At 50.4% G+C, this 25,597-nt stretch overlaps 7 protein-coding genes across 7 annotated transcripts; 5 read left to right on the top strand and 2 right to left on the bottom strand.

Annotated features, from left to right (window-relative positions):
- Positions 1-111: 111 nt before the first annotated feature.
- Positions 112-593, top strand: UCRPA7_6944 (hypothetical protein; the record flags this gene model as incomplete). Its single annotated transcript, XM_007919479.1, has 2 exons — positions 112-334; positions 412-593. 2 exons carry the CDS (start codon positions 112-114, stop codon positions 591-593), a joined length of 405 nt encoding a protein of 134 aa, XP_007917670.1.
- A 395-nt stretch (positions 594-988) lies between these two features.
- On the bottom strand, positions 989-1,533 carry UCRPA7_6943 (hypothetical protein; the record flags this gene model as incomplete). The annotated part of the gene is made up of 2 exons (XM_007919478.1): positions 989-1,463; positions 1,529-1,533. 2 exons carry the CDS (start codon positions 1,531-1,533, stop codon positions 989-991), a joined length of 480 nt encoding a protein of 159 aa, XP_007917669.1.
- A 2,352-nt stretch (positions 1,534-3,885) lies between these two features.
- On the top strand, positions 3,886-4,404 carry UCRPA7_6942 (putative duf1754-domain-containing protein; the record flags this gene model as incomplete). The annotated part of the gene is made up of 2 exons (XM_007919477.1): positions 3,886-4,173; positions 4,270-4,404. 2 exons carry the CDS (start codon positions 3,886-3,888, stop codon positions 4,402-4,404), a joined length of 423 nt encoding a protein of 140 aa, XP_007917668.1.
- An 8,698-nt stretch (positions 4,405-13,102) lies between these two features.
- UCRPA7_6941 (putative origin recognition complex subunit 2 protein) lies at positions 13,103-14,746 on the bottom strand (the record flags this gene model as incomplete). Its single annotated transcript, XM_007919476.1, has 1 exon — positions 13,103-14,746. One exon carries the CDS (start codon positions 14,744-14,746, stop codon positions 13,103-13,105), a length of 1,644 nt encoding a protein of 547 aa, XP_007917667.1.
- Positions 14,747-15,120: 374 nt separating this feature from the next.
- On the top strand, positions 15,121-15,970 carry UCRPA7_6940 (putative had superfamily phosphatase protein; the record flags this gene model as incomplete). Its single annotated transcript, XM_007919475.1, has 3 exons — positions 15,121-15,342; positions 15,435-15,788; positions 15,935-15,970. 3 exons carry the CDS (start codon positions 15,121-15,123, stop codon positions 15,968-15,970), a joined length of 612 nt encoding a protein of 203 aa, XP_007917666.1.
- Positions 15,971-16,721: 751 nt separating this feature from the next.
- On the top strand, positions 16,722-17,491 carry UCRPA7_6939 (putative yhr100cp-like protein; the record flags this gene model as incomplete). Its single annotated transcript, XM_007919474.1, has 3 exons — positions 16,722-16,905; positions 16,971-17,057; positions 17,118-17,491. The coding sequence occupies 3 exons, from the start codon at positions 16,722-16,724 to the stop codon at positions 17,489-17,491; spliced, it is 645 nt and encodes a 214-aa protein (XP_007917665.1).
- Positions 17,492-21,050: 3,559 nt separating this feature from the next.
- Positions 21,051-21,869, top strand: UCRPA7_6938 (putative alcohol oxidase protein; the record flags this gene model as incomplete). The annotated part of the gene is made up of 4 exons (XM_007919473.1): positions 21,051-21,258; positions 21,310-21,480; positions 21,545-21,753; positions 21,846-21,869. The coding sequence occupies 4 exons, from the start codon at positions 21,051-21,053 to the stop codon at positions 21,867-21,869; spliced, it is 612 nt and encodes a 203-aa protein (XP_007917664.1).
- Positions 21,870-25,597: the final 3,728 nt, after the last annotated feature.

Below are 25,597 nucleotides of genomic sequence, written 5' to 3'. Positions count from 1 at the left end.
TCCCCAAAAACGATGTCCCTGTGGCTTTCGTTCTTAAATGCAATCAATTACGGCTTCTCCTACTAGCTTGACTTCATAGACATCCCAAATTGCCGCTGCTTGCTGACCAAGATGCCTCACCTACCTCATCCGATCAAGCATCATCATGAGAAGAAGGCCAATGACAAGCCGAATCTAGACAGCAAAGACAGCAGCAATGACATAGAGAAGATCAACACAGACTACAAGGGCAAACTGGACGAAGTTGCGATCAAGGCACGTGGGCAACACAACGAGAATACCAGTGGTGATGACAGTGGCAGCGGATCATATACGAACGCAGCCATAGAAACAGGTGAGTACGGGACATGGCAAACGGTCGTGCCACATAATTCGCATGCACGCGCGCTCTAACGGTGGTTGGCACGTAAGTGTCTCAGTATGTCCCCGCGCTGGGCAAGATGCTGGGCAAGGAGGACACGCAGGAAGAGTCGACTACTGCACCCCAGACCAGCATTCCAGGCCCACCTGAGCGGCCCGACCACGACCTACAGATAGAGGAATTCGTACGTGACCAGCATCGCAGCAAGAAGCCCGACGGGCAGATGGAGTAGGCTTTCACAGCATGGGAGCTATGGGCCGAAGGGGCAAATGGATTCACCGGGGGGCAGACGGGAGCAATGATAGCTTCAACTCAAATCAGCAAAGGCCAGGACAGGTTACGGTTGAACAGGGTGCTCCTCCATTATTTTTAGAAACTTGAGGCACGGTAGTAAACAGTTAACTCCCAGTATAACGCAAACCTTAACTTATGAACCATTATGAACCAAAATCAAAGTCTATTGACTCTGTTGCTTAGCCAAACCTTCTCGCCGTCCTAAAATGACATGACTCGTAAGATTGTCCGTGAATTATTAGAACCCGAATGTAAGATTAAGCATAAACCCCCAGACCGACTAGTTAATTCTCCGTAGCGTGAAATGAACATTCCCCATGCAGAGCCTCCACATTACAGCATGAACTGGCCGAGGGCGAGAGCAACTCCCGCCATCAGACCCAAGCTCCTCTTCAGCGACGGGGCGCCAGCAGTGACGACACCACCGCCTGGCGGGCTGGTTGCAACCACAACGCCGGTTGTTGCCGCAGGAGTGATTGTGACGCCGTTGCCGTTGACAGTGACAGTGCCCGTAGCCGCAGCCGGGACAACCGGGGCTGTGATGGTTTGCGTCTGGTGCTCGCAAACATCGCAGGTGACGGTGGTGACGGCGAAGTTGGGGGGAACACCTGGTGTAACCCAGGTAGCCGGGTTGCCGGTGCACACCTCAACGACCGTGTAGGTCGCGAGCCACTCGCTGGTCGGGCACGCAGCCGGGTAGGTGACGCAGTAGGTGGTGGTGAAAGTCTCCGTCGTCGTGGCAGTGCGAGTGACCGTCTCGGGATACGGAGTGCAGGAGAGGAACTCCGAGGATGTCAACTGTCCCAGACTGATGAAAGATTTAGTAAGAGCCAACAGCAACGATAGCAGTGAGAATCATCATCGTCAACTAACCTCATCTTGTCGGTTGATTTTGGTTGCAAAAAAAGCGAATGATTTGCGATGGATACAGAAACTGGGGGCTAAAGAGCGACTGGTGGTGCGTCTAAACGAGCGACGATATTATAAGACTCAGGAACGAGTGACTGAAGTCAGTATTAATAAAAGAGTGGAGGATGCTGAGGAGAGACGAGTGCCGGAAACAGAACAGCTAGAGGAAGCCGTCTTATAATGCAAACGGAAAGGATAACTTCCATCGCGTCAATCAGCCCCGGATAGAGTTTACCTAGACGACGTCCCGTCTTCTCGACAGCCTCGCGACCACAAGAATGGCAGGACATGAAGATGCATTCCATGATCCGGTTGCTCACTGAGTAGCGACGCTAACAGAGACGGCAGAGATCACAACAGAGTTGCACCGGAGGTGCATTCCAGGAAGTTTGGGTGAACCTTCAGCAGTGCATCGCGACTCATCTGAGACAACGCGGCAGGCGGTGGACCCGACTCCTCATCCCCATCGCAACTTTGCGGGAGACCTTCGAGCTTCACGGTGCCCCAGGTGCTTTGTGCGCACATGTCGAACGCGACAGAGGTCCACTCGAACCCACAGGGCAGAGAGTACAGTGCTTCCCGGTCGGCACTTTCTGCTAGTGCAGATGATCATCGTAGTTGGCCAGTATGCAGGGCACATGAACATGTTCGCTTGGAGGAGTACTGTGGCTGCTTGACACACATTTTGTCTGCCAGGTACCCGACGCTACCGGCAACGTCCAGACGGCGTGCAACTGATTTGCCAGTAAAGAATGGTCCAATCACTGAGCAGGATCACAGAGCTTTTGCTTTCGGAGCAGGAGGCACATTTTCTAAAATTGCTGGCGTTCGTTGCGGGCGTCGACCGAAACAGACGGCCGGTCAGACACACTCGGCGAAGAAAGACATTTGGAGCTGTCTCCCGTCATTGGCATCTCTCACCCACGGCGCATAAAGCGAGAGACTTCCTTAATCGAGGATTTCGATCTCCAGAGTAGTTCTTCATTTGAAAAACAGGCAACGCGCCACTGTAGGTGTGCGAAGTGACGGTCGTGGCAACTCTGTGTATACTTTTTGATCTAAGGAGAGGAAAGGGAGAAAGACAGAATTTTCCAAACTCGGGGCATAGAAATATGGCAGGCGACGGCCCACAAAAACTGCGCTGTGCCGCTAGGCCTCTTACAGCCTCAAGGTCTACTATAACCCTAACCCTCACGATCTCTGGCCTGGGCACGATCAACAGATTATTACTATCAGTGTTTTGATGGCAATGAACAAGCGCAATTGCCATAGAAAAGTCCCTATGCTGGGATAGGCCAGATTGGCCTCGAATTAGCGGCTGATGTGGTGGCGTTCTCTTCATTTACTCCGTCAATACCAACAACGGTAAATGTCCTGCGGCTACCCGACTTCCCGCCTTTCACTATAGCCGTTCCGGATATCTTCGAAACATATAGCCTCGATGAAAAGTTGTCTGGATGCGTCTTGTTTACAAACTCGCTAGATATATACGAAATGATGCTGCTTTAGTGTAGTAAACAAATGTCATCTGTCCCCACGTCAAGTTGGTCGTCACATTAACCTTCACATCCCCACATGCTTCTGGGCCTCAGTCTAAGAGGAAGCTTATACAGAGTTGCAGGGCTATACGGGTGCTCCCGATGCATTGGTGTATGTAGTGGGCTCGCCTACCAACTGCCGAAGCGACGGACAATCGACGGACAATCATGAGTCTCGTGTCGAGAGGAGCCTCCAAGGCTCCGGGGGAGGGGTCCCGGATGTCAACAATAACACGATGTGGGCACTCGTACTTGGGTTGCATTCCAGCCGCATAGGTGGCCGTGAACGGGGGACTCGAGCCATGCCTTTGGGCTCGCCACCGACGTCTTAGTGACACCAGAGGAGATTACATCTCTAGTCCAACACCACTCGAAGCTCCTCTAGGCATGTCTCGGTTCTGATCCAGTGTCATTTACCGGCTTTCGTCGCCCGAAAAGCTATGCTAGCCTTGTGGATGTTTTCGGCTTTAATCCATGCTTTGCACGTTGAGCAACTCAATGGCGGAGCTGCACCACGGACTTGCCATGTAAGCTTGATTGATACTGGCACGTTGAATAGACTAGAAGACACACTGGGAAAGAATCCCTTTCTTTGTTGGCAACTCCCAGAGAATAGGTGCTATCAAGGAAAGCATGTGAAGGACCGTGCACTCATTACATAAGCCGTCCGCAAGCGTCAGTCTGGCCATTTTCAAGCCATCTGATTGGACTGCGTTCAACGTTTTCTCGCGCCTCGCGTACCTCCATTGCCCTCTTTTCCCCCTTGCTCGCAGGACAGCAAGAATGCCATCGGACGAGTACGCCTCGGTTGGCGCCTTGCGCCTCAAAGGCGGCAAGGTGAAGAAGCACAAGAAGAAGAAGGATAAGGGTAGCGACCTCGAAAAGAACCTATCTACTGGCGAATCCTCGAAAGACCTCGAGGTCGTGAAGAAGCGCAAGTCTGAGGAAGCAGAGGATGATGAAGCCACGAGGGCGAAGCCTAGCGAAGAGCCTGAAGAGGAGGAGGATAGTGTCCCGCAGCATAGAAAGACGGAGGCAGAGCGACGCTTCGAGGAAGCTCGTCGTAAGAAGGTGCGTTTTCGAAGAACATCCCCCCTTGAATGGGTTTCGGCCCTGCCCCCCACCACCACCTCGTGGTGTTTCGATGCTGACCCAAACAAACAACAGCTTCTGGAACTATCCGAGTCTGCCAACTCCAGACCGGAGCTGCTGAAGACGCACAAGGAGCGGGTTGAGGAGTTGAATACCTACCTCTCCAAGCTAAGCGAGCATCATGACATGCCGAAGATTGGACCGGGCTAGACGGCCAGCCACAGGGTCACCTGCATGAGGAAGAGGCGTCATGGGTTCCGGTTCCGGTATATTGTTTTGTTTGGCTATTGGTATACCCAGGATTGTTTTTATTTTTGTAGACAAAATACGACAAAGCACCATCTACGCCACAGTGAGGTCAGATCTTGTGCCCGGTTTGGAATTACGATCTGCGCGTGGCCCGCAGGCCTCGAAGGGTCCCTTTCCTCGTTTAGACGAGCCGTCTCGAAAGATAGTGCACGAGATACTAGCGTAGACGTGGAGCAATTCGTGAACATCGAACTATCCTTGGCCGAATGAATGAAGCGAAGTTTGGACTGAAGAGTGGTGGCAAATCCAACCATCTATTCCTAATTCTTATTGCTGATTTCATTACAGCTACTAATCTATTACTTGAGACAATTATCATGATGCCTCTTTCCTCTTCCTGGACCTAGCTGAGCTAGCCCCTGTGTCCCGTCCTACTTGGTGGTTCGTCCCCATTCTCGAGAAATTCGTGAGACTTTTGTTATTCGCGTCTATCCTTATTTCCCGAAACAAAACCCATGCGATAATTAGTCGAAAGGAGGGGAAATTGATGCTCATGGATCATGTCCGGTCGTGTTTGCAATGTATTCACATGCCGGTTCCTGAAAGGTAAAACAAACGCCCCACCCAGACACGCCGCTATGCAAAGGAATGTGAGAAGGAACCGGCCAGGTACAATGTGCAGCGAAATTTGAGAAAATGCCATATTGAATAGCTTATGGCGTTGCTGTCCAAGTGCGGGCGCACTGCACTCTTACAACAGCATCGCGCCTCCAATAATCGCGCCCACCACAGCTTCGACGACTCTATTCGGTCGAGAGTCCGCTGCATTGGTTTGAAGGCTGCCGCTTGGTCTTGTCGAGGTCGCAGCATCCGATTGCGCGGGATTACCGCCTACAAAAGATGTTCGAGTGACGATGGAGACCTCGCCACCCGAGAGTGTTGATGTGAAGGTTGACGTTATCATCTGCAAAGACTGAGACGACGTCTCGGTTGTTGAAGACTTCGTTGTCGAGGTTGTCGAGGTATCTGAAGGAGATGTTAGCTCTTCGGCTCGCAAATACAGCACCGCCCAACGCAGCCAGTCAAGGCATCTTAAGAAATCATTTAAGAAAGCAGACCGAGGAGTGCCCACATACCGCGTCGAGATGACGAGGATGAGGAGCGACTAGAGGACGTCGCCCCCTTAGAAGAAAGAGTAGAAGATGGAGCAGGGGTCAAAGAAGAGGTCGTGGCGGGACCTGGAGAAGTCAACGTACCAGGAGAAGTGTCGGTAGAAGACGGAGTAGTGGAGGTAGATGTTGACGTTGGCGCCGGGGATTCGGACTCAGAGGATGTTGTTGGCGGCAGATCTGAGCTGCTTGTACTGTCCGGCGGAGGGGGCGGTTGTGAAGATGTTGTGTCCACGGGCGGAGGTGTAGTCACCGTCACTATGGTGCTGGTGGTGACCGCTCCACCAGTCTCCGTAACGGTCACAAGCGTGGTCTCCGTGACTGGTGGTGGAGTGGTTGTGCTGTCCTGAGGTGGAGGCGGCTCCGTTGTGGAGGTGGCATTGTTGCCCGAATCCTGACGCTTCGCTAGTTGCACCATCGACGTCGCCAAAGCAGCATCGTCTCGATGAACGGCCTCCATGGCTTGATGCTCCGATGACCACACCCCATGCCTGTACCGATTTGGGAAATATTTCTGGAGAATCTCATGGAGAGAATCGGCGGAGGCGGCACCGAGAAGTGAGGTGAAACGGGACTGGTCACCTACAGCCTCGGGTGCTTGAGTCTCTCCATTGTTCTTATGGCAAGGCTCTCCGCGTTGATGTACAGGCATCATGGCTGTTGTTAGGCCGAAGCTCACCAAAAGGCAAACTAACATGGCCAGCAACATCTTGCGAATCGACCCCATATTGGTCTGATCCACTGGCCTCAGAAGCTGTTGATGGTCATCCGCTCGATAGTCCGTGTCTTCTTGGAGTGACGCCTTCTCCTGGGAAGCGCTTGGGTACCCGGCTTCGAGAGCCCCAGCATTTTGATTTGGGATAGGAGTCATGTCTCCTAAATGGAGGGCAGCAAGGCCTATTTCACCGAAGCCAAGTCGCAACTCAGTGGTGGGAGGGAGTGCCAACAGGTGGGACCGCTCAACGGCAGAACCCAGGCCCAAGAGGCTACAGAGAAGGTGTGTCGATCAGTCTAGTGCCGCCTCAACGTGCATCGTGGAACTAAGGATGCTTGAATGGCGCGGAGACGACAGTCGAATTCCGGGAGTACGTGGTCACCGTACAGCGGAAGAACGAACGGCGGCGTCAGATGGTGCAGGTTGGGCCAGTCCTAAGCTGAGCGAGTGAAAGCTGGGACCGGTACACGAGCTCACAGCTAGGAGAGGGCGTTGGCTCGTCCTGATACAAGCTGACTGAGATGAATGTAGTTGCAGATGGCTTGCTTTTGGACCCTTCCTGCTGCTCTTCGAACAACCTCCAAGCCACCGCCTCGTGCTGTTTCGTCGGTCCGCCGCAAAGAAGGAACTGTTTCGGGGAATTTCGACGCTACCAACTGCCAATGGCTATTTTCGCGGCTGATGGTGGTCTGCAGGTGGCAACGACAAACTATCGGCGCGCTGTGGTTGGGCTTCAAGTTGGAGTGAAGTGTCTGGGAGGGGATCGCCGTGCATATAAAGCTCTGGGCTTGTCCGAAGGCGAATGGCGGGAGCCAATGCTGGGAGAAGACGAGGTGGAGTCTTGCTGCATCGCTTCGAAGCTATGGCCAGGGATCATGATGCTGCAGACGAGAGATCCGACCAGGGTCTGGAGAGAAATGGCTGGGCAAACTGGGCTGACAACCTGGCAAAGACGAGCTTTTGCCCCCTCTGCCCCTCCAGGTACTTTACAGGGGTGTGCCAGATAGGTTTGTTCGGTCTGTTGCACGAGTGATCCGCCAGTGCGTGCCATCCCAGCTGCCAGAGGCTTGTGAGGAAGAGGAGCCTCTCCTCCTTCTTGAAGATCGGATTGCCAAAAGTCTGGGACGCTGATATCATGATTTGCTCGTATTCCAGTCGCAACGACGCAACAGTGCACGATTGCTACGTATTACACCAATGGGCTTTCTATCTTGTCGTCGCAAGTGCAATTCTGACACACTGGCCGCTGTTCGTTCTTCGGCCGCAGCCGCACAAGCTTACGAAGCCAGAGACCACTCGCATCCACATCAGAATCGACGGTGTCGATAAGTAGGTGGCGGGCAGCCGTGATGGGGAGGGGCCGGCAGAAAAAAAGTGTTGTGCCTCGTATTGCGGGAGGAGTCCACCTTAGCTCGCACAGCTTAGCTTGTATGTAGAGTATGGAACACACGGGAGAAACAGGAGTCACTGCAGCGCCGGCAGAGCACGGTAAGACGCCGAGTGCTGGAACTAATGCCTACGAGCACTGGGGATCAAGAGACCGAGGAGAATCCATGCCGCCGCCGCCTTGCCTTAGTCGAGCAACACGAAGAAGCGGACAAATTATGCTGCACACATGCTGCACATGCAACAGAAGCTGAGGTGAAGCCACCGCCGAAACTGTACCAGCTAACTAATGCCACCTTAGGTGATTTGCGCATGGGTGTTGGCGGGCACTCGCGCTATATCTATCATCTTGTCTCGTTCTGTAACCCGGAAAGTCGGCCAGTCTCAATCGTCCTTGGTCAACCTTCCATCATCATGATAACGTTATCCCGAAGCGGATTGCTCTGCTCCTGGCGATTGGCCGTCTGGCTCAATCTCGAGGGTGAAATCGATGCTATCCGAGTTCCGAATCATCTTCACATCGCACGTCATCGGCTCTCTAGTGGCCCGCAATTGTTCAAGTGCCGGCTGCTAGGATGCCGGGCATTGGCAATTAGGCTGGGTCTGGCCAAGTATCGTAGCTGAGCTGGACCTTGATTTCAGCTACTTCAGCCTGGTAAGCCATCGAGCAGGAGCGAGCACTCCTAAAATTCCTTGAAGTGCCTCAGTCTGGCGACCGTGCTTCCGCTGAAACAACCTGTACCGCTCGTAGGTCCGGCCTGAATGTGATGATATGACAACAAGGGCAGAATGCCCAGTCATCGACCATGGCCACAGAGCGCAATCAGGTCCATCTTCAAACTTTGGCTCTTGTTTGCCAAGTCAATTGGGTTGTCAACGTCACAGGTTGCTCGTATTGGCCCACTGTGGCCTGTGTGCCCCATAAGGAGGCGTGAGATGCGTCCTAATGCCGATTATGCGTGTTCGCTCGCTGGAGTTTTGCGGAGGCTCCTCTAAGTGCGATCGAGGCGACGAAGACTGTGTAAGAAAAAACTGCTTCGAGAGCCTGAATGCAGGAAAGATGCACAAGGTGGAATCGTCGACCGTTTATTTGTCCTCGAATTTGGCGCGATGAGCAGTGTTCTATTTTTGGACCCGCCACTTCAATCCGGGGCAGCTGGAAGGCCAATCCGTGTGCAAGTGAACAGTCAGATCCGGGGAGAAATAGTTCCGACTTCCAGGTCCATCATAGATTATTACTCCCTTAGATCAATGTGTGAATATCTAAGCCCGCAACTTCCCAGCTTTCGAGGCGTGGTCCAAGGTCTTGAAAAGCACTTTGAAGGCTGCTCTTCAATTACTGGTGAGGAACAGCAAGTGATACCTAGGTAGTCTAGAGAGGTCCATACCGCTGAAAACGTTGGTCTGAAGAATGAATGAGCACAACGACCCTGCTCATGGCAGAAATCATCCACAGATTCTTCCTATAGATTAAGGGCATTGTGAATTTACACAAGAGCCCTATGGATTCCTTTGTCTTTAGAGAGAAGGGAGAAAGGGAAGGCACCTTGTGCTTCATGTGCTTCATGTGCTTCACGTGATGAGCTCCAGCCACACCTGGAAATTGTGGTTCTACAGCAGGGACTGGCACCACTGGAGCTTGAAATGCGACCACGCGGCAGCTGACATCGAACGAAGCATGTGAATGCCGGGAGCTTTCACCTGCCACCACACAATGTCAACAACACGATCCTGAAAAGATACCCATTGACTATGTGGGTCTCGGTAACTTCACTCTGTCTATTTTCATGACCCTTTGCAGCAGCATCGTCAGATGTCCTGCCTCTTACATCTGGCCTCGAAAGTGTCCGTCTCGATGCAGTGTCTTCCCGGTTCTAAAGCTCCCAATTCCAACATCTCGTCATGTCGGAAAACCTCAAGCCAACAGCGCCTATTGCAGGCGATGATGCGACAGACGAAATCGATAGCTTGAGACTCCTCTCCCGCTCGCCTCATCCCTACCATCGCCAGAACTTTGAGCTCCTTCATCCGGCCGATCAGCTTGTCTATCGCGCAAAGTCCCAGGACCTTCATAATCAGCTTCTTGCGCCCCCCTCCTTCTCAAAAGAGGCCACTCCATCTAGCGATAGTGGCACAGAGGCAGATGATGAACATTTCCTGAAGGGACTGCCGGCTCCTAAAGTGCGACTACACAAGGGTTTACGTGGCAAGAATGAGCCTCTATCTGGATCATCCACCCCACAACTGGCACCGGTTGTATTCGATGATGACCTTCATGAGCCAAGCCCGACAAAGAAGAAACGCGATCCCTCAGAAGATTCAACTCTGAAAGGGAAGCGCACCGAGAACATACGGAGAAGGAGGGAGATCATTCGACGGTTGACTGAAGTGGTCATCCTCGCTTGCTTGGGTGGATTTGTCGGCTCGAATCGAAGTGTCAAACCAACTATAATATACTGGAGAAGGGAGCTCATCATTCAAGGCGCACTGGTTGCCACACTCTTGCTCCTCTACCCTCTCCGCCTGATACTATGGGCATATAGGCGAGGCGCGCCCTCGACACCGATCCCTATCAAAGTTCCGTCTTCATTCGACCCTGCGCCAGTCTTTTATCCTCCCACGATACCTATTCTTGTGTCCCTTCTGATCTCAGTCAATTTATTTGAGGCCTTGCTTCCGAATCTAGTCCTCAGCATATGCTGCATCCCAGGTGCATTGATACCGACAACTAGGTTCTACGAGGCCTATAACCCAATTCACTGGATGTTGACGCTGGCACCACTTATCGCACGTGAAAACTCCCTTAGACTCGAATCAGTCAGAGTTTCTCTCAATGCTAGCCAATACCCGGAGGTATTAGTCGCGCTGTATCCTCTACATCAAACAATATGTCGCATACTGCATCATCTCACAACCACCAGTCTATTGCCTGCAGAACTGCAACTGCTGTCTGTGGCACTGATCAATATATTACTTCTCGCCAAATCCCCACAAGTAGTCATCTTAAAGAGTCTTCTCTGGGTCGGGGGTTTGGGCGTCACCATACTTTGTGGTCCGGTAATTAGATGGGGAATTGCCTTGGCTAGGGTCCCAAAATGGCGGTTCCGTCGATTACCCCCTCAGAAAAAGACCTCAGTCTTTCGAATGATTGCGAACATCTTCTCCATGAAGAAGATGAAGTACGAGCTGCTTGGCTCGGCTGCAGATGAGACCCTCAGCGAGACCGGCGTGAGCACAGACGAAGAAGGCCACATCCCGCTCAGCTCCACTCTCGAGTCGATGTTGCCGCACATGGATGGAATAGACGGTGGCTATCTCAGCAAGGTTGAAAGTGTTCCAGTATCACCAGAGAAGAATGATGTAAGGTTCAACATAACAGGTAGCGGAGATCCGAAGCCTCCGGCTCGCAGGTTCACCCTGCCGATCAGCAACAAGCCCGCCAATCGATCTAAGACGCATACTCCGTCAGGGCGACGTAAGAGATCGGCTTCTTCCTCCGTTCGCTCTTTCTTTACCCTGACCCAAGCTCAGGCTACCATGAGGAAATGGATTTACGCCTCGTGGGTCTATCTGTGTGTAATTGGCATCATCTTGATTGGCGTTCGCGTATATGTCCAACGATACGCACTAGATGGCAAAGAGCCTGTAGGATGGGCTCTCGGCTATATGTTTGGCGACATCCCCTGGTTCAGGTTCCAAGTGGTCAACGCAAATCTCGAGCGATGGGTTTGTCTACCGCCTCGCTACGATTTGGAAGATCACAGTTCATGCTCTCTCGGTTGGGTCCAACATCTTCGACATGCGGCCTTCGGTGAAGCAAACACTCGACTTGTATTGAGCGCATACTGGCTGGCCATTATCGTCGTTGGTCTGGCGGTTGTCTTCCAGTTATCGCCGATCTACGAAGTAGATACCCGTCGTAAGATTTTTCATTTCATGATGGTCGCTATGTTCCTGCCAGCCACGTTCGTCGACCCAACCTACGCCGCACTCGCATTATCTCTCATTCTCGCCGTATTTCTCCTACTTGATCTTCTTCGAGCGAGTCAACTTCCCCCTCTCTCGAAACCCATTGCAGCATTCCTCACACCTTATGTGGACGGCAGAGACTTGCGTGGACCAGTTGTCATATCCCACATTTTCCTCTTGATTGGGTGCGCGATCCCCTTGTGGTTGAGCCTAGCTTCGCTTCCGCGAACTGGTTCAGGCTTCTTACAAGGATGGGAGGTTCCCACTCGCGAAGTCAGCATGGTAGCCGGCGTAGTCTGTGTTGGACTCGGCGATGCAGCCGCGTCTTTGATCGGGCGGCGGTGGGGCGTCCGGAAGTGGCTTTGGGGCGGCGGCAAGAGTATAGAAGGAAGTGTGGCGTTTGCAACAGCGGTCTTCATCGGTCTGATGGCTGCTAATGTCTGGCTCAGGATTGGCGGATGGCCCATGACTTCATCGCCTACAGGGGCCGGTGCTGGAGGTTTACCTGGCGTGCGCGAGAGCCTCACGGCGTGGCGTGTCACCAAGACCATGCAGCAGACAGGAGTCTGCGCCTCGATGGCCAGCCTTACGGAGGCGGTGCTGACAGGCGGTAATGATAACGTCGTGGTGCCAGTGGTTCTCTGGACATGTGTAAAAAGTTTCGGTATTTAGACGGCGTTCTTGTTGGTCCAGCCATGAAGATAACGGCTGTATGTTGATATGACCTGAATGATCGTCTTCTTTAGTACTCGCCTCGTACGGACAATCATGGTAAAGGGTGGGCTGGACTGAGATATATATACTCTGTAGGCGTTATGTTTGGTATATACATGTAATAGATATGCAGAGCGGTCTAAGTGGTGCATTAGATGCTGCCGGCTATGTGTTGTTACTTGATTTAGCTTCAATACACGATAATGAATGAACAAGTCAGTGAATTCTAGAACTTCAGGTTTACCGCGACTTGTGTGATAGGCCTAAAGATGAGTGTTTATTTTTTTCTCTCCTGAAAAGATAGTGCCATGTCTTGCTTTGCAATGATTCCAAAACAAAAAAAATATTAACACGATGTTACCTAGTTTTATTTTCAAAGATTCGTCGAAATGCCATCGGACAACATTCTTCAGTCAACAGACTATTCATTCACAATATATGGACATCATATGATTCGATTGATCTATGTGGCTACTCATTGATATTTTTGTCGACCATGAGTACTCCGCTTGTAATGCAATGCTAATGCTTATCATAATTCATGACATCAAATCCTCGAGGATGGCTTCTAATTCTTCCTTCCTGAAAGGGAGGCTCAACAGCTCCGTACCTAGTATGTCTTTTCGGCTCGTGATAACTTGATGATCGTGGAATCTATAGCAAAAGTCAGCAAATAAACGCTTGAAATTGGTAAATCGGCAGAGGCTTACTCCTTAAGCAGTGTTCTGAAAGCCATCTCAGAGCTGCAGATGAATTCCTCCACCGCCTTATTGTACAACATCCGATATTCGACGCCGACACTTTCTCCTGTCGTTACACCATCGTCTTCCATTGTTATCAAAGCTTCGCTAACCAGGAGCCGGAACAGATTCTTGGCGTTCTCAGGCAGACTGCGCAATACGAAGATGACACCGTCTTTACCCCCTACGCGTCGGGCCTTGCGGCCGAGTAACTCGTGAACTTCGTCAACGACTTCAATTTCTGCGCTGAATGGCGCAAACGTGGTACAGTCATGGAAGACAAAGTTGAAAGACGATCGAAGACCGCTATCCCAGAGCAAAGCGAAATCAGGCGTGTCGGCCGAGCAGATCAGACGTATTTGGGGATGCGAGGCGAGTTGCGCCAGGATAGACTGTACGCCACCTTTCCGTAGCGGCAAGGCGTCAACGGAGTTTAGGACGATCGTCAGAGTGGAACCACTCGCTTTGAGCAGAGAAAGTACATCCCTAACCATAGCGACTGGTATTCCGGCCGTGACTTTGTAGGTAGGGTCAATCGCATTGCCCAGTGTTGTCAACATTTCTCGAATAGAGAACGTTCTCACATAGCCATTGACGATAACTATTTTGTGCAGCGATTTGTCTTCAGACTGCGCGAAGAGGTGCTTGGCAAAACGATGGAGTAAGGGACGCTTCGATCCATAGCCGTATAGACAAATGCTAAAGTCCTCGGCGAGCTCGAAAGTCCATTGAGGAAAGGATTCAGCGTGCAAGCCTTGGAGGAATTCAATGTCCTCGGCATGAGGGTCCTTGTACTCACGCAGAAGAGAGAAATACTCATCGTGAGTGAGCAAGTCCAGCGACGCAAGAGTGTTGTTAGACGTTCTGGTCAGCCCTGGCTTGTTCTGGTAAAAATACATCTCATGCGCCGGCAGGTCACGAGGAGGAGTTGGTGACTTTTTCCTAGTGGCCCTCTTCTTCCGTCCTCGAGGTGTCTTAGACGGAGTAGCTGCCACGGCCTCGTCTGTCTCGTTGCCTTGCTCCTCCTCATCGTCCGATTCACTTGATTCGTAGATCTGTCTCTCCAAATCATCGTCGCCTCCTTCGTCATCGCTTGCTCCTCCTGTTACTACGCGATCGATCAGAGCCCTAGCACTCTTCCTTCGTGCTGATCGATCTGCGATATTGCGACGACTTGGAGTGTCGGTCCCATTTAAGCCAATCTTCTTGACTGGAGTCTCAATATTCTTGATTCGCGACTTTGAAGGTGTCGAGACCTTGCCATTTGCTTGCGCCGACGCCGTAGCGTTCTTCGGTGGCCGTCCTCGTCGTCGTTTTGTAGGGGTTGGCGCCACCGGCTCCTGATCCTCTTCTGAGGATGGCCGAGGTTCCAGCGTCGTATCTGGGCCATTGTTTACAGGCTCCTGCATCTCTTCGTCCACATGCTCGACGGAATTCTCAGGTTCTGGTGGTTTCGAGGCTCGGCGCCGTTTGGAAGGAGTTGGCTTTTTAGGAAGCTCAATTTCGTCGGGGAACACTTTGCGATGACGCTGAGCTCGGGTACTTCTAGCCCTTTTCCCATCTTCCACATCCGCCTCCTCCTCCTCCTCTACTTCTCTCCGACGCTTCATGACTGCTGGTTAATCTGGTTGAGTGAAGGCGGGATGATCATGAAGAACACACTTTCTGTGATGGGTGCGGGTATCCCGTCCCTCAGACAGGTGTGCACAGATGTCTTGAAAGGGTGCAAATTAATTAGGAAGGCAGATAGCTTTTCGAGCTAGACGCGTTGAACGCGTCCCGGGCACGGATCAAGGCGCTTTCCCCTAAATTTAGCGCCTAGTGTCTCAAAGCCACTATAAATGAGCGCTAAAATTTCATTGGGCGCACTGAGATCTGGAGAAACGTGCTCCCAGTAGTTGGGTCATCCTGCTCAGTTTATAGATTGTGCCATCAATAATCTTGAATCTCGCAAGGCAAGTTGGATGTGACAACCACCGCCAACATGAATCTGAATCTTTCAGCCTCTCTGAATGTGTTCAAGCTTCTCTCCAGACCATCGTTATGTCTCCCTCATGCCACCATCGCTACCTTTAATGACCTACCCATTCCTCTGGATTCGGCTTTCAAACAAAAAGGACGAGATGTCGACATCAGAGCAGTGGTATTAGACAAAGACGACTGCTTCGCATATCCTGAGACCAGCGAGGTCTATGGGCCTTATAAGGTGAGAATTGGGTGTTAACTTGTCGAATTTGCAAATTTTCCAATCATGTTTGACTTTTATGAGTTATAACAGCATAGCTAACAGGCTCAAAGGCAAAATTTGAGGCCCTGAAGGCTGCGTATCCTGGTCGACGGCTCCTCATTGTCTCCAATACATCAGGAGCCCTCAGCTATGATCCGAGCCGCAAGTTGGCCACAGAAGTTGAGAACGGGACTGGTGTCACGGTGCTACCTCACCAAACAAAGAAGCCTGGCTGTGGTGCTGAGATTATGGACTATTTCCGCCACCACCCAGAGACAGGCGTGACAAGTCCACACCAGGTAGCCATAGTTGGCGACAGACTTTCCACCGACATGATGTTGGCCAACATGATGGGAAGTTGGGGTATTTGGGTGCAGGATGGTGTCATTCCTCTGCATCAGAAGAGCATTGTGAGTCTTAACAAAGTCAGTAATGACACTTCACTAATTGATCTCAAGTTTTCAAGGATAGAGCAGAGACTTGGCCCTTATCTCCTTAAACAGGGATATGCCCCGCCAGAGCCAAAGAGTCTTTTTGAGTGAATCATCTCTAAGACTTTCTAAACTTTAAGCACTCTAGACAGCTCAACTATCTGACATACAAGTGAAGTGTTGTATGAACTGGCATTACTATATAACTTTGTGTCACATCCTCTGACACATTAGCTACTATATTCAGCTGGTTTAAGTGGCCTCAACTAATAACAGCGCATCCTGTATCAAGACTTACATCTCTTTGATGCGTCACTGCTGAAGTTCCACTTCTTTGGACTAGTCCAACTCATTCGAGAGTCTGGACATTCCGGGAGTTGGTCCCTGATGACCCAGGATATCGGACAGGCTCATGTGCTAGTTTGAACAACAGAACACATTGCCGAGGGGAATTATGGAGAGGTCCTTCCGTATTGATGATCTACCAACCTTGCTAGGTAGCTATTCAAGACATCGGACGAGATAGCGTTGATAGCGCCATTACAGCTGGTCGAGGTCGTCGCCATTGTTGGCACCTTATGCCGTGGCAACAGGATGTTCTTCAGACGAGGCCACTTGCTGGCCTACCTGTCTGATTTAAATAGCCGTCTTCGTACGCTCGAAAACAATAGGAAATTCGAATCAGATTATTCACTCATACTGTTTTCTTTCCTTGCTCAGTGCATTCTGCCATTCACTACAAAACGCTACGGATCGGCCGACTTGATCCTCCGTGAATACTCTGCCTAGAAAAACTACTCCCTCACGTGTTTTCTTTCCGACTTGTCTTCATTCTATCCTGTCCCCAGCAAACACCAAGCTCTTTGCCTCTGAACCCAGAACTATTCCATCACTGGTGCCCAGCATTCCCACCTAAGTACTATCACAATGGGTGGCAAGGTCTGGACCGAGAAAGAGGAGAGGATGTTCTGGCTCCAGATCATCCCCCAATCTCCCAAGCGCGCAGGTACCGACAAGGCGAATCCCGAGAAGTCATGGAAGGAGCTCGCCAAAGAGATGCAAGCCCGTCTGGGCCCCAACGCTCAGCGCAAGTACACTGCTCTCATGCTCTGTATGTTCCACCCCGGTCTCCATCTATCCTCTTTTCATTATTACGACTGCTGACCCTCCCTTCAGTTGAGCATTTCTTCCAGAACGCGGTCAACCGCAAGTTCTCTCCCAAGGCCCGACGACTCACTGAGGCGTACATCGCCAAGCAGGACCGTAAGTTCATCTGATCATTAGCCACGCACAAAATTTGCTCTCTTGCTCACGTGTTTCCAGCCGAGGAGCGACAGCAGCAGAAGATGACTCGTCGCCGTCTCCTGCAGTCCTTTGACTCAGGTGGCTCCGGTTCTAGTTCCGGTTCCGGTTCCAGCTCAACTCCGTCGCCAAGATCCTCCGATTCGGAGGAGGACCAGGAGCCTGCTCCCGTTGCGAATGCCCCAGCTTACCAGGTATCGCTGCCGTCCTTCAATCAGCTCGCTACCAGCGCCACTGGTTACTACGACATGACCTACAACACTACATATCCCCAGGCTCCCTACAATGAGTACAATGGCTCCAACGAGCCCAAGCACTACAACGAGGACCCGTACGGCTATGCTCCGAACGTAGAGTATAACCCATACCCTGACTACGCTCAGTATCCGATGTAGCTAAAAGCGGTACATCGCCTCGTATCGATTGTTTAAATCATATCATTCACACGAATATTGGAGGAGGTCATGATAACGTACGGGTGTTAGGTCGAAGTTGAGATTATTATTGCAGGTTTGCAGCAAAGAGAAATCGCTGGTGTTATGCATTTCAGGGATGGAGAAAGAAACCAGTAAAAAAAGATCGCATGTACAGTAGCAACTCGATTCACCTGCACAGATTAAATTTTACACTGTTCCCCGAAGTCCATTAATATCACCACGTGCCAGTAATGGCATCTATCTCGAGGTCCTGCCAAAAAATTTCCAGCTTGACAGTCACTCAGGGTGGATGTTGATGATCTACGATGACTAAGCCGCCAACGAACTGCCTCATCTGGCTTCCTGTTCAACACCACACACAAGCTTTGTGATCTAATCAAACAGTGAACTCGGATACTACGCTTTCACAACTCAAACCAGGGTTGATGATTTTTTGGGATCTAAACGCGCGTGCACAAGGATTTCAACACTCTCAGAGACCTTCGTCTCGTCATTTCTTCTAATGGCAAAACCGCTCGAGGTACCAGTGTTCTCGCCGTCGTCGGCCCACGCAGCTATTCGTCTCGGTGCAAGTCGCATTGAATACAATGCATCTGGATCATATGCAGAAGGCGGTCTCACGCCCACAAGGTTAGCGGACCTTGAAGCCTTCGCATCGTCAAGTGTACCACTCAGAATAATGATCCGACCGCGAGGACCGCCGAGCGCCCCTGAGCCAGACTTCGTTTACTCGGACCAAGAATTCACGCTAATGAAAGAGGATCTATCATGTTTTACAGAAAGCAAGCATTTGAGCGTCGACCGGGGAGATGGTTTCGTATTTGGCATTCTCAAGGCATCGCAGGCTGGAGGTATGACCGTGGATATTGAGCGCAATAAGGCCATGGTGCAGCAAGCAAGGCCATATCGCTGTGTTTTTCACAGGGCCTTCGACGATATAATTGGAAGCACCTCAAGCAGTATCAAGCCATGGAAAGAGGCATTGGAAGATGTCATAGCCTGCGGATTCGATGCTATCCTCACATCTGGAGGCCCGGGGAGAGCACCAGACAACATTGACACCGTGAAGGAGATTATCACCGCAGCAAAAGGCAGAATAGAAATCATAGTTGGCGGAGGAGTTCGGAGCCAGAACATAAGACTCCTGGCGCGGAGCGTTGGAGAAGATCACAGGCTCTGGTTTCATTCCTCATGTTTGACCAGAAGCTCTGGATCGGAAGTCGATGAGGAAGAGGTTCAAGCTATCATACGGCAGCTTGAACATACATGATAATCATGAGCAACTTATGAAGATTTATCGAGTGAATTGTTGTGTCAGGCCAATCAGCTCTGACTTTGTTCATCTCGTTGAAGTGAAGTCAAGTGTCTTATTGCCTGGTGGATCATCGTCGTGCTAATTCCCACGATGTTGAATCTAAAGACGGATAAACCAGTCAACGAGTTTCCATTTATCGATTATCGTTCTCTAGTGAGTCCGTGTTCATCAACTGACCTTACAGTTACCCATTCATTGACTCAGTGCATCCCCCACGCACCATTTCGTCTTTATCAGGTCATTGCCACATCGCAAAACAGGAACTGTGAGATGGCATGCTTAATGTTCGTTATCAATGCCATAGGCCATGAGGCGTAATTCCACGTAAGTTAAGTTCAACCTAAATGCCAGTAGAGTTCTAATTCTTGTGAGAGATTAATGCTCAAGAAGTTTGTAGGGTTTCTACGTTATGGTAACATGAAAGATTCCATGGGTGATTCTCTCATTGTAGTTTGATAGCTAGCGAGTCGTGAATGACCCGTCTATTGACTAGTAACAGGTCATTGCGCAGCCCTTCACCGGGAAGGCGGTAACAGGCAGCCAGGTACTATCTTGAAACCTTCTGACAAGTCAACGATCGAGAGAATATTCACTTCTGACGACGCAACATTGTTACAGCTTAAAATGTCAATAACTGGTCGACAAGTATAAAGATGGCCCCAAATCCTGCGCTTCAAATCCGAATCTATCCCGAAACTCAAACCTCGAGAAGAACGATTACAAAGCTCAACAATTTTCACGAATAAACCAACTCAATCAACCCTTAGACAATATGGGCTGCACTCCAAGCAAGGTCAGAGATCACTCTGGCGCATGCGAGTGGCAGTATCACTCCCGACCATCTCGACACCATGTCGATAGCGATTATCGGCGCGGCTACGGCCGCGACTACCATCATTCTGGCCGACGGTCCCATGGGAAGCACCATGGAAGTAGTCATGAATACCATGGCGGTGACAGTGGCTGGGGAGATGATCATGGAGTTTATTTCTGAAACTGACTGTTTGGCTTTGAATGCCACCATTCTCTACAAGACACATCTAGTGGTCCATAACCGAGTCGAGGCATCGACTTCTTATGCTGTTAAGATAGATAAATCCTAAGTGGTATATAAAATCATACTTCTATCCAGCAATCTTCTTTAGATCGAGATCGTTCACAACGGCACTAGAGAAACTATTCCAATGTGACTTAGTAGAATTCTGGGTATTATTCTACTTTCTGACACTAACAAGTCTAGTAATCAAATGGCAATAAACACTTGTAGTCAACAAGGAAGCTTTAATGGATGTTGATGTACTTTCGCTACAAGGCGGGCTGTTAGGTCGTCCACCACTTGCCTAGTTCAGTTTCCCAGCGAATTTAGCTGAAAAATGGTATCATTATTTCGTCGGGCACCTTGCTAGGGTGGTTGCTGGACTTGTCTGCTGTGATAGTTTTACAAGAGAATATTTTTAAAAGGCTATTTGATGAGTAACACAAGGCTGGCTGGACGAATTGAACGACAACATTTTGTTCATCACGTCAGCATAGGGTAGCAACCTCCGGACATGCATATCTCAACCGCAGGATTGTCTTCAGCGACACATAGTGTAAGACGCAACTAAATGTAAAGGCCCGCCCAGAGAACTATCAATATGGGTGAATGCTGTAACCACACAAAGGTTAACTACACCCGATTGGCTACCAGAACGACAAGCCCCGAAATATGCAGATATGCAGCCCTCTGATGTTCTCCAAACCCAGCCGTTCTCCGCATAGAGAATACTTCTTCGACACGTGCCCACGCGGGTAAAATGAGATACGATGGTTACACCTCGACTAAGTGGCCGTCACGCTGGAGCTATAGGTCGGATATCGATGCGGGAATGTAGTACTGATTGCCGGTGGACGACCCTTTCGATCACGGCGAGTCTTCTTTTGGTTAGAATAATGGGCAACCTCGCGTCCTCACGGTCTCCCATTCGTGACGTTGTATGAAGAGCACTTGGCGCCAGCGCTTGGCCATATCTCACGATTGTTCCAATATGTACATGGTGTTGGCAAACGTAAGAATATGACTCCTATGTTTTTGCATGAGAAGCGGTTGCGAAACCGGAATCTGGGCAACGGTGTGCTAGCCTGATAAGATCCCACGATCTCTTTCTCTACCCAGGTTTACACATTCTAACTTATTTGTGCATTGCCCAATACACTTCCAATATGCTCGGCCATACAGGCGCCCAGATTACGACACTCATCAGCATTATTTGCTTCTTCTCGATAGTCAATGGCTATCCCCAGTTCCAGCGCGAGTTCAAGGAGCGGGAGATCACATCTCGTCAGGTCACTGAGGCATATGATTATATTGTTGTTGGCGGTGGTCAGTCAGGTTTGGTAGTAGCCAACAGGCTGTCTGAAGACCCGGATTGTATGTAACTAAACTTAAATTTAGTAGAGTAACTTCTAATTCCCATAACAGCAACCGTGTTGGTCGTCGAATATGGCTATTTTGACGATGACGTGAAGGTCTTACAGCCACAGAGTGCAACCAGCTACCCGAGGAAGGACATGTATAACTTGACCTCAGTTCCTCAGACAGGATTGGGTGGCTCGCGCCAGTCAGTCTACGCCGCTTGTGTTATTGGTGGAGGTGAGTTCTCTCCCTCAGGGTTGGGCCTGAGCGCCTTGAGCACTGACAGATTTCCGGTACTTAGGATCTACTATTAACGGCATGATGCTAAATCGTGGTGCTGCCGATGACTATGATAATTGGGAACGGCTGAATAACAGCGGCTGGGGGTGGAACGGTCTACTTCCGTATTTTGTCAGAAGCACCATGTTCCAGGCACCTTCACCAACTCTTCAGGAGGAGTTCAATATTACGTGGAACGAGAGCGCTTATGGATTAGACGGTCCAATTCATGTGAGCTATGCTCCCTTTCAGTGGCCAGGAGTCAGTACGTGTCTACTCCCTTGTATCTTTATTTTGGTTCTACTAACAGACTGCAACATCAGAAATTCAACATCAAGGGCTTGTAGAGACGGGATGCATACCACAATTAGATGGAGCTGGTAAGGGGCCGAATTTCTGTGTTACCTCTTTGCTAATTTTCAACAGACGGTAATGCCTTTGGCGTATTTTGGTACACGGTAAGCTCTTAACAAGCAGTAGAGCGTTTATACGTACTTACTGCGGCAGAGCGCTGTCGACAACACGACAATTACCAGGTCATATGCTCGAACAGGATACTATGATCCTATTAAGGAGCGATCGAATCTCGAAGTCTTAACCGGATTCAGAGTCAACAAGGTGCTATTCAACGGCAATAAACATGCCACAGGTATTCAAATTCAGGAACGCGGGAACAACAATGACAGGACCATGACCATGAAAGCAAAAAAAGAGGTCATCATTACAGCAGGCACTTTACATAGCCCTCAAGTTCTGCAACGAAGTGGGATCGGTCCCGCAGGTCTGCTTCAAGCCGCCGGTATTGATGTTCTAGTCGACTTGCCAGGAGTCGGCAGCAATTTGCAAGACCATCCTGTTGCAGGCGTCTCATTCAAATGCAAGGATTGAAAACTTTATAACGGAATGGAATAGTGTGCAAGGTAGCTGACCTATCTCTAGATACAACCGACGTTCTCCCCAATCCTACTGATTCAATGGCCAATGCGACTTTCTTGGCTTGGGCGCAGAAAGAATGGCAGGAACATAGATTAGGTAGGGAGTAAAATGAATTTAAGAGTGACATATCTAACCTTCCATAGGTCCAATGTCACAGACAACAGGAAACGCGGCAGGCTTAATTCCCCTAAAGCTCGTCAGCCCAGATGGGTGGCAGAAAATCGTTACGACATATCGATCACAAGATGCAAAACAGTATCTCCCGGTTAACTATACTGCTGAACAGATTGCAGGTTACGAGGCTCAGAGGGAAATACTTGCGGCTTCTATGGCGCGACTGGACAACGCGGTGCTCGAGCTGCCAATCCTCGCAGGAGGCTCTGTGCATATGCTTCTCACCAAGGAGGTTAGTAGAGGGACTATTCTTCTTGACCCGAACGACATTTACGCCGACCCAATTGTTGATTACGGTACCTTCACAAACCCCATAGATGCTGCCATTCAGGCCGAGAACATCAGATTCGTCCGCCGTTTCCATCAAACCACAAGCATGCAGACTCTTGGGCCAGTAGAGCAGTCACCTGGCGTCAACATTACCACCGACGCACAGCTGCAAGCACAGGCACGCTCTTCTACCAGCTCTTCAACCGCTCATATCTCAGGAACTTGCCCAATGATGCCGAGACATCTCGGCGGTGTGGTCAGCGCGGAGTTACTGGTATATGGGGTCACAGGTCTCAGTGTGGCAGATTCTTCCATTCAGCCCCTTATCCCAGGGGCGCATATATGTGCCACAGTGTACGCAGTCGCCGAAAAGGTCGGAGTCTTCAGCCTTATTAGTGTTTTTGGTACTAACTCATATGCTTAAGGCTGCCGACATCATAAAGTCACGCCACAGGTCTTAAGTGGAGGATAATGGTGGTCGATAGGCACTCGTCGGGATATTTGTGATGTATTGAAGATACGAAGTCCTTTTGCGAAAAATATTGCAAACAACATCATGATATATTCAAGTTTCTCGTTTAAATTCTTTTCACCGTCGGTCATCCGTTTCTACCAGGAACTTGATAAGGAAGCTTGTCTCGTGATCATGTGTAAGCCAGGTCAATCCTCGCGGGAAGCTTGATTTCGTAGGCCGTTCTATTATGGAGCTTTGCCACGTTGATTTGACCGGGGCTATCCAAGGTGCATACGATGCAGTATGAGAACAGAGGAGTCCTCCGCGCTGATCCGCGAAAATCCCACGGTGGCCCACGTATCTCGGCAATGCCTAACGCAATGATTGGACATGACCCCAGCGACAGCCAAGGTGGCTACTGATGTTCTAGCACACATCCGGCTGTAAACCGCCTGCAGTTCGAATGTCCGTGGCAGCGTCCCGGCATCAACCCATGCTTCTATCAGGCATAGAACGCCGGGCCAGCCGCTGTCAATGCCACACACGGCAATTAGTTGAAGGCACAGCATCCGCTGCAAGCGGAGCGGCCCGCTTCATGGCTTGCTTCGTCGATTAAAAATTATCCTACGTGCCGCCTTTGCGAGTTGCGAGCCCTGTTGTTGTCCGGGCCATATTCACACTTTTTGTCACACACATCGCCGCCGTCTCGTTTTGGCCTGGAGCTCTAATTACATCCGAAAGATGTCGGGACCGTCGCCGGAGCCGGCCCAGTCTCCAACGGCACGGTCGCCGACCGCACATTCCCCAGCTGAGACACAAGAACCAATTGCCGCTGTATGTCTCTATCACCAGTGAAAATGGTCTCCTCCCTTACTGAAAGCTGTGGGGTTTGTAGGAGGAGGATCTCCGCGATGATAGCGACCAGGACTCTTCCTTGACTGGCCCCAGGCAAGAATGATTCTCTCTTGTTCTCAAATTAGATCGTGCTAATCATCCGATTGTCTTCTGTAGCCCTTCTTCCACCGACTCGTTAAGTGAGAGCATTTTCGCCTACCGAAAGATCCACGGCAGGACATACAACGCGGCAAAGACGTCCGAGTACTGGGCCCCGAACGATGACCAGCAGAACGAAGGCTTGGACTTACTCCACAACTGTCTCATGATGGTCATGGGTGACAAGCTTTTTCTTGCTCCCATTGGTGATGACCCACAGCGAGTCCTTGACGTTGGAACTGGTACCGGAATTTGGGCAATGTGAGTACCAGACAAACCATCCAAGCCACCATTTGTCGCGACGCGGGAAGCTGAAACAAAAATGCTAGCGATTTTGGGGACATGTTTCCTAGCGCAGATGTGATAGGGACGGACCTGAGTCCTATTCAGCCACCGTGGGTGCCACCTAATGTTCATTTCCAGATTGACGACTGCCTTCTCGATTGGACATGGCCAGAAGATCATTTTGACTTTGTCCATATGCGTGCACTGTATGGTAAGTAATACGCCAATTGCCACACGCTCAGGTCGGTTGAAAAATGGACGCTGACGCCCAGGTCTCGGATAGGTAGCATTCCTGATTGGGATGCCTTGTACAGCAAGGCGTACAAACACCTGAAACCCGGCGGTTGGCTTCAGGACTGCGAAATGGATGTGAAAATCCAATCAGACCATGTGACTGTTCCAGATGATCACGTATCTCATGAATGGGGTAGGTTATACTATGAGTGCGGAGAAAAAATGGGCAAGTCATTCGCCATATCCTGCGGACATACTATGAAAGAGACAATGGAGAGGGCAGGCTTTGTCGATGTAACTGAGGTCAAGTTCAAAGCACCATGTCATTCATGGCCCAAGGATCCGAAGTTACAACAGGCAGGACTCTTCTTATATGCCATGTTAGATCAAAGTCTCGAGGGCTTTGGAATGTACCTTTTTACAACGTTTCTTGGGTGGACTCCCGAGGAGGTGCTCGTCTTCACAGCGAAATTCAGGGCAGAATTGAAGAAAAAGAGTCAATGTTGGTGGATCACAACGTGAGTCGAGATAATGTTTGATATCTTTGTTACGAGCGTGCACACTGATCAAATCAACTTCAGAACTGTCGTATACGGCCGAAAACCAGAGGCTGCAGACAGCAAATAATGTCTGATGACGTTTGAACGGCCACGGTGTCGGTGTTCTGTTATTCGTTTGTCTGCATGACACATCATTAGCGACCACATTGCTTTTCAAGTCTGAATGAGT

Source organism: Phaeoacremonium minimum (assembly GCF_000392275.1).
Source record: "Phaeoacremonium minimum UCRPA7 unplaced genomic scaffold PA7_03_scaffold_496, whole genome shotgun sequence".
Taxonomy (NCBI): domain Eukaryota; kingdom Fungi; phylum Ascomycota; class Sordariomycetes; order Togniniales; family Togniniaceae; genus Phaeoacremonium; species Phaeoacremonium minimum.
The sequence above is the reverse complement of the archived record's forward strand: the minus strand, read 5'-3'. Positions and strand labels throughout refer to the sequence as shown.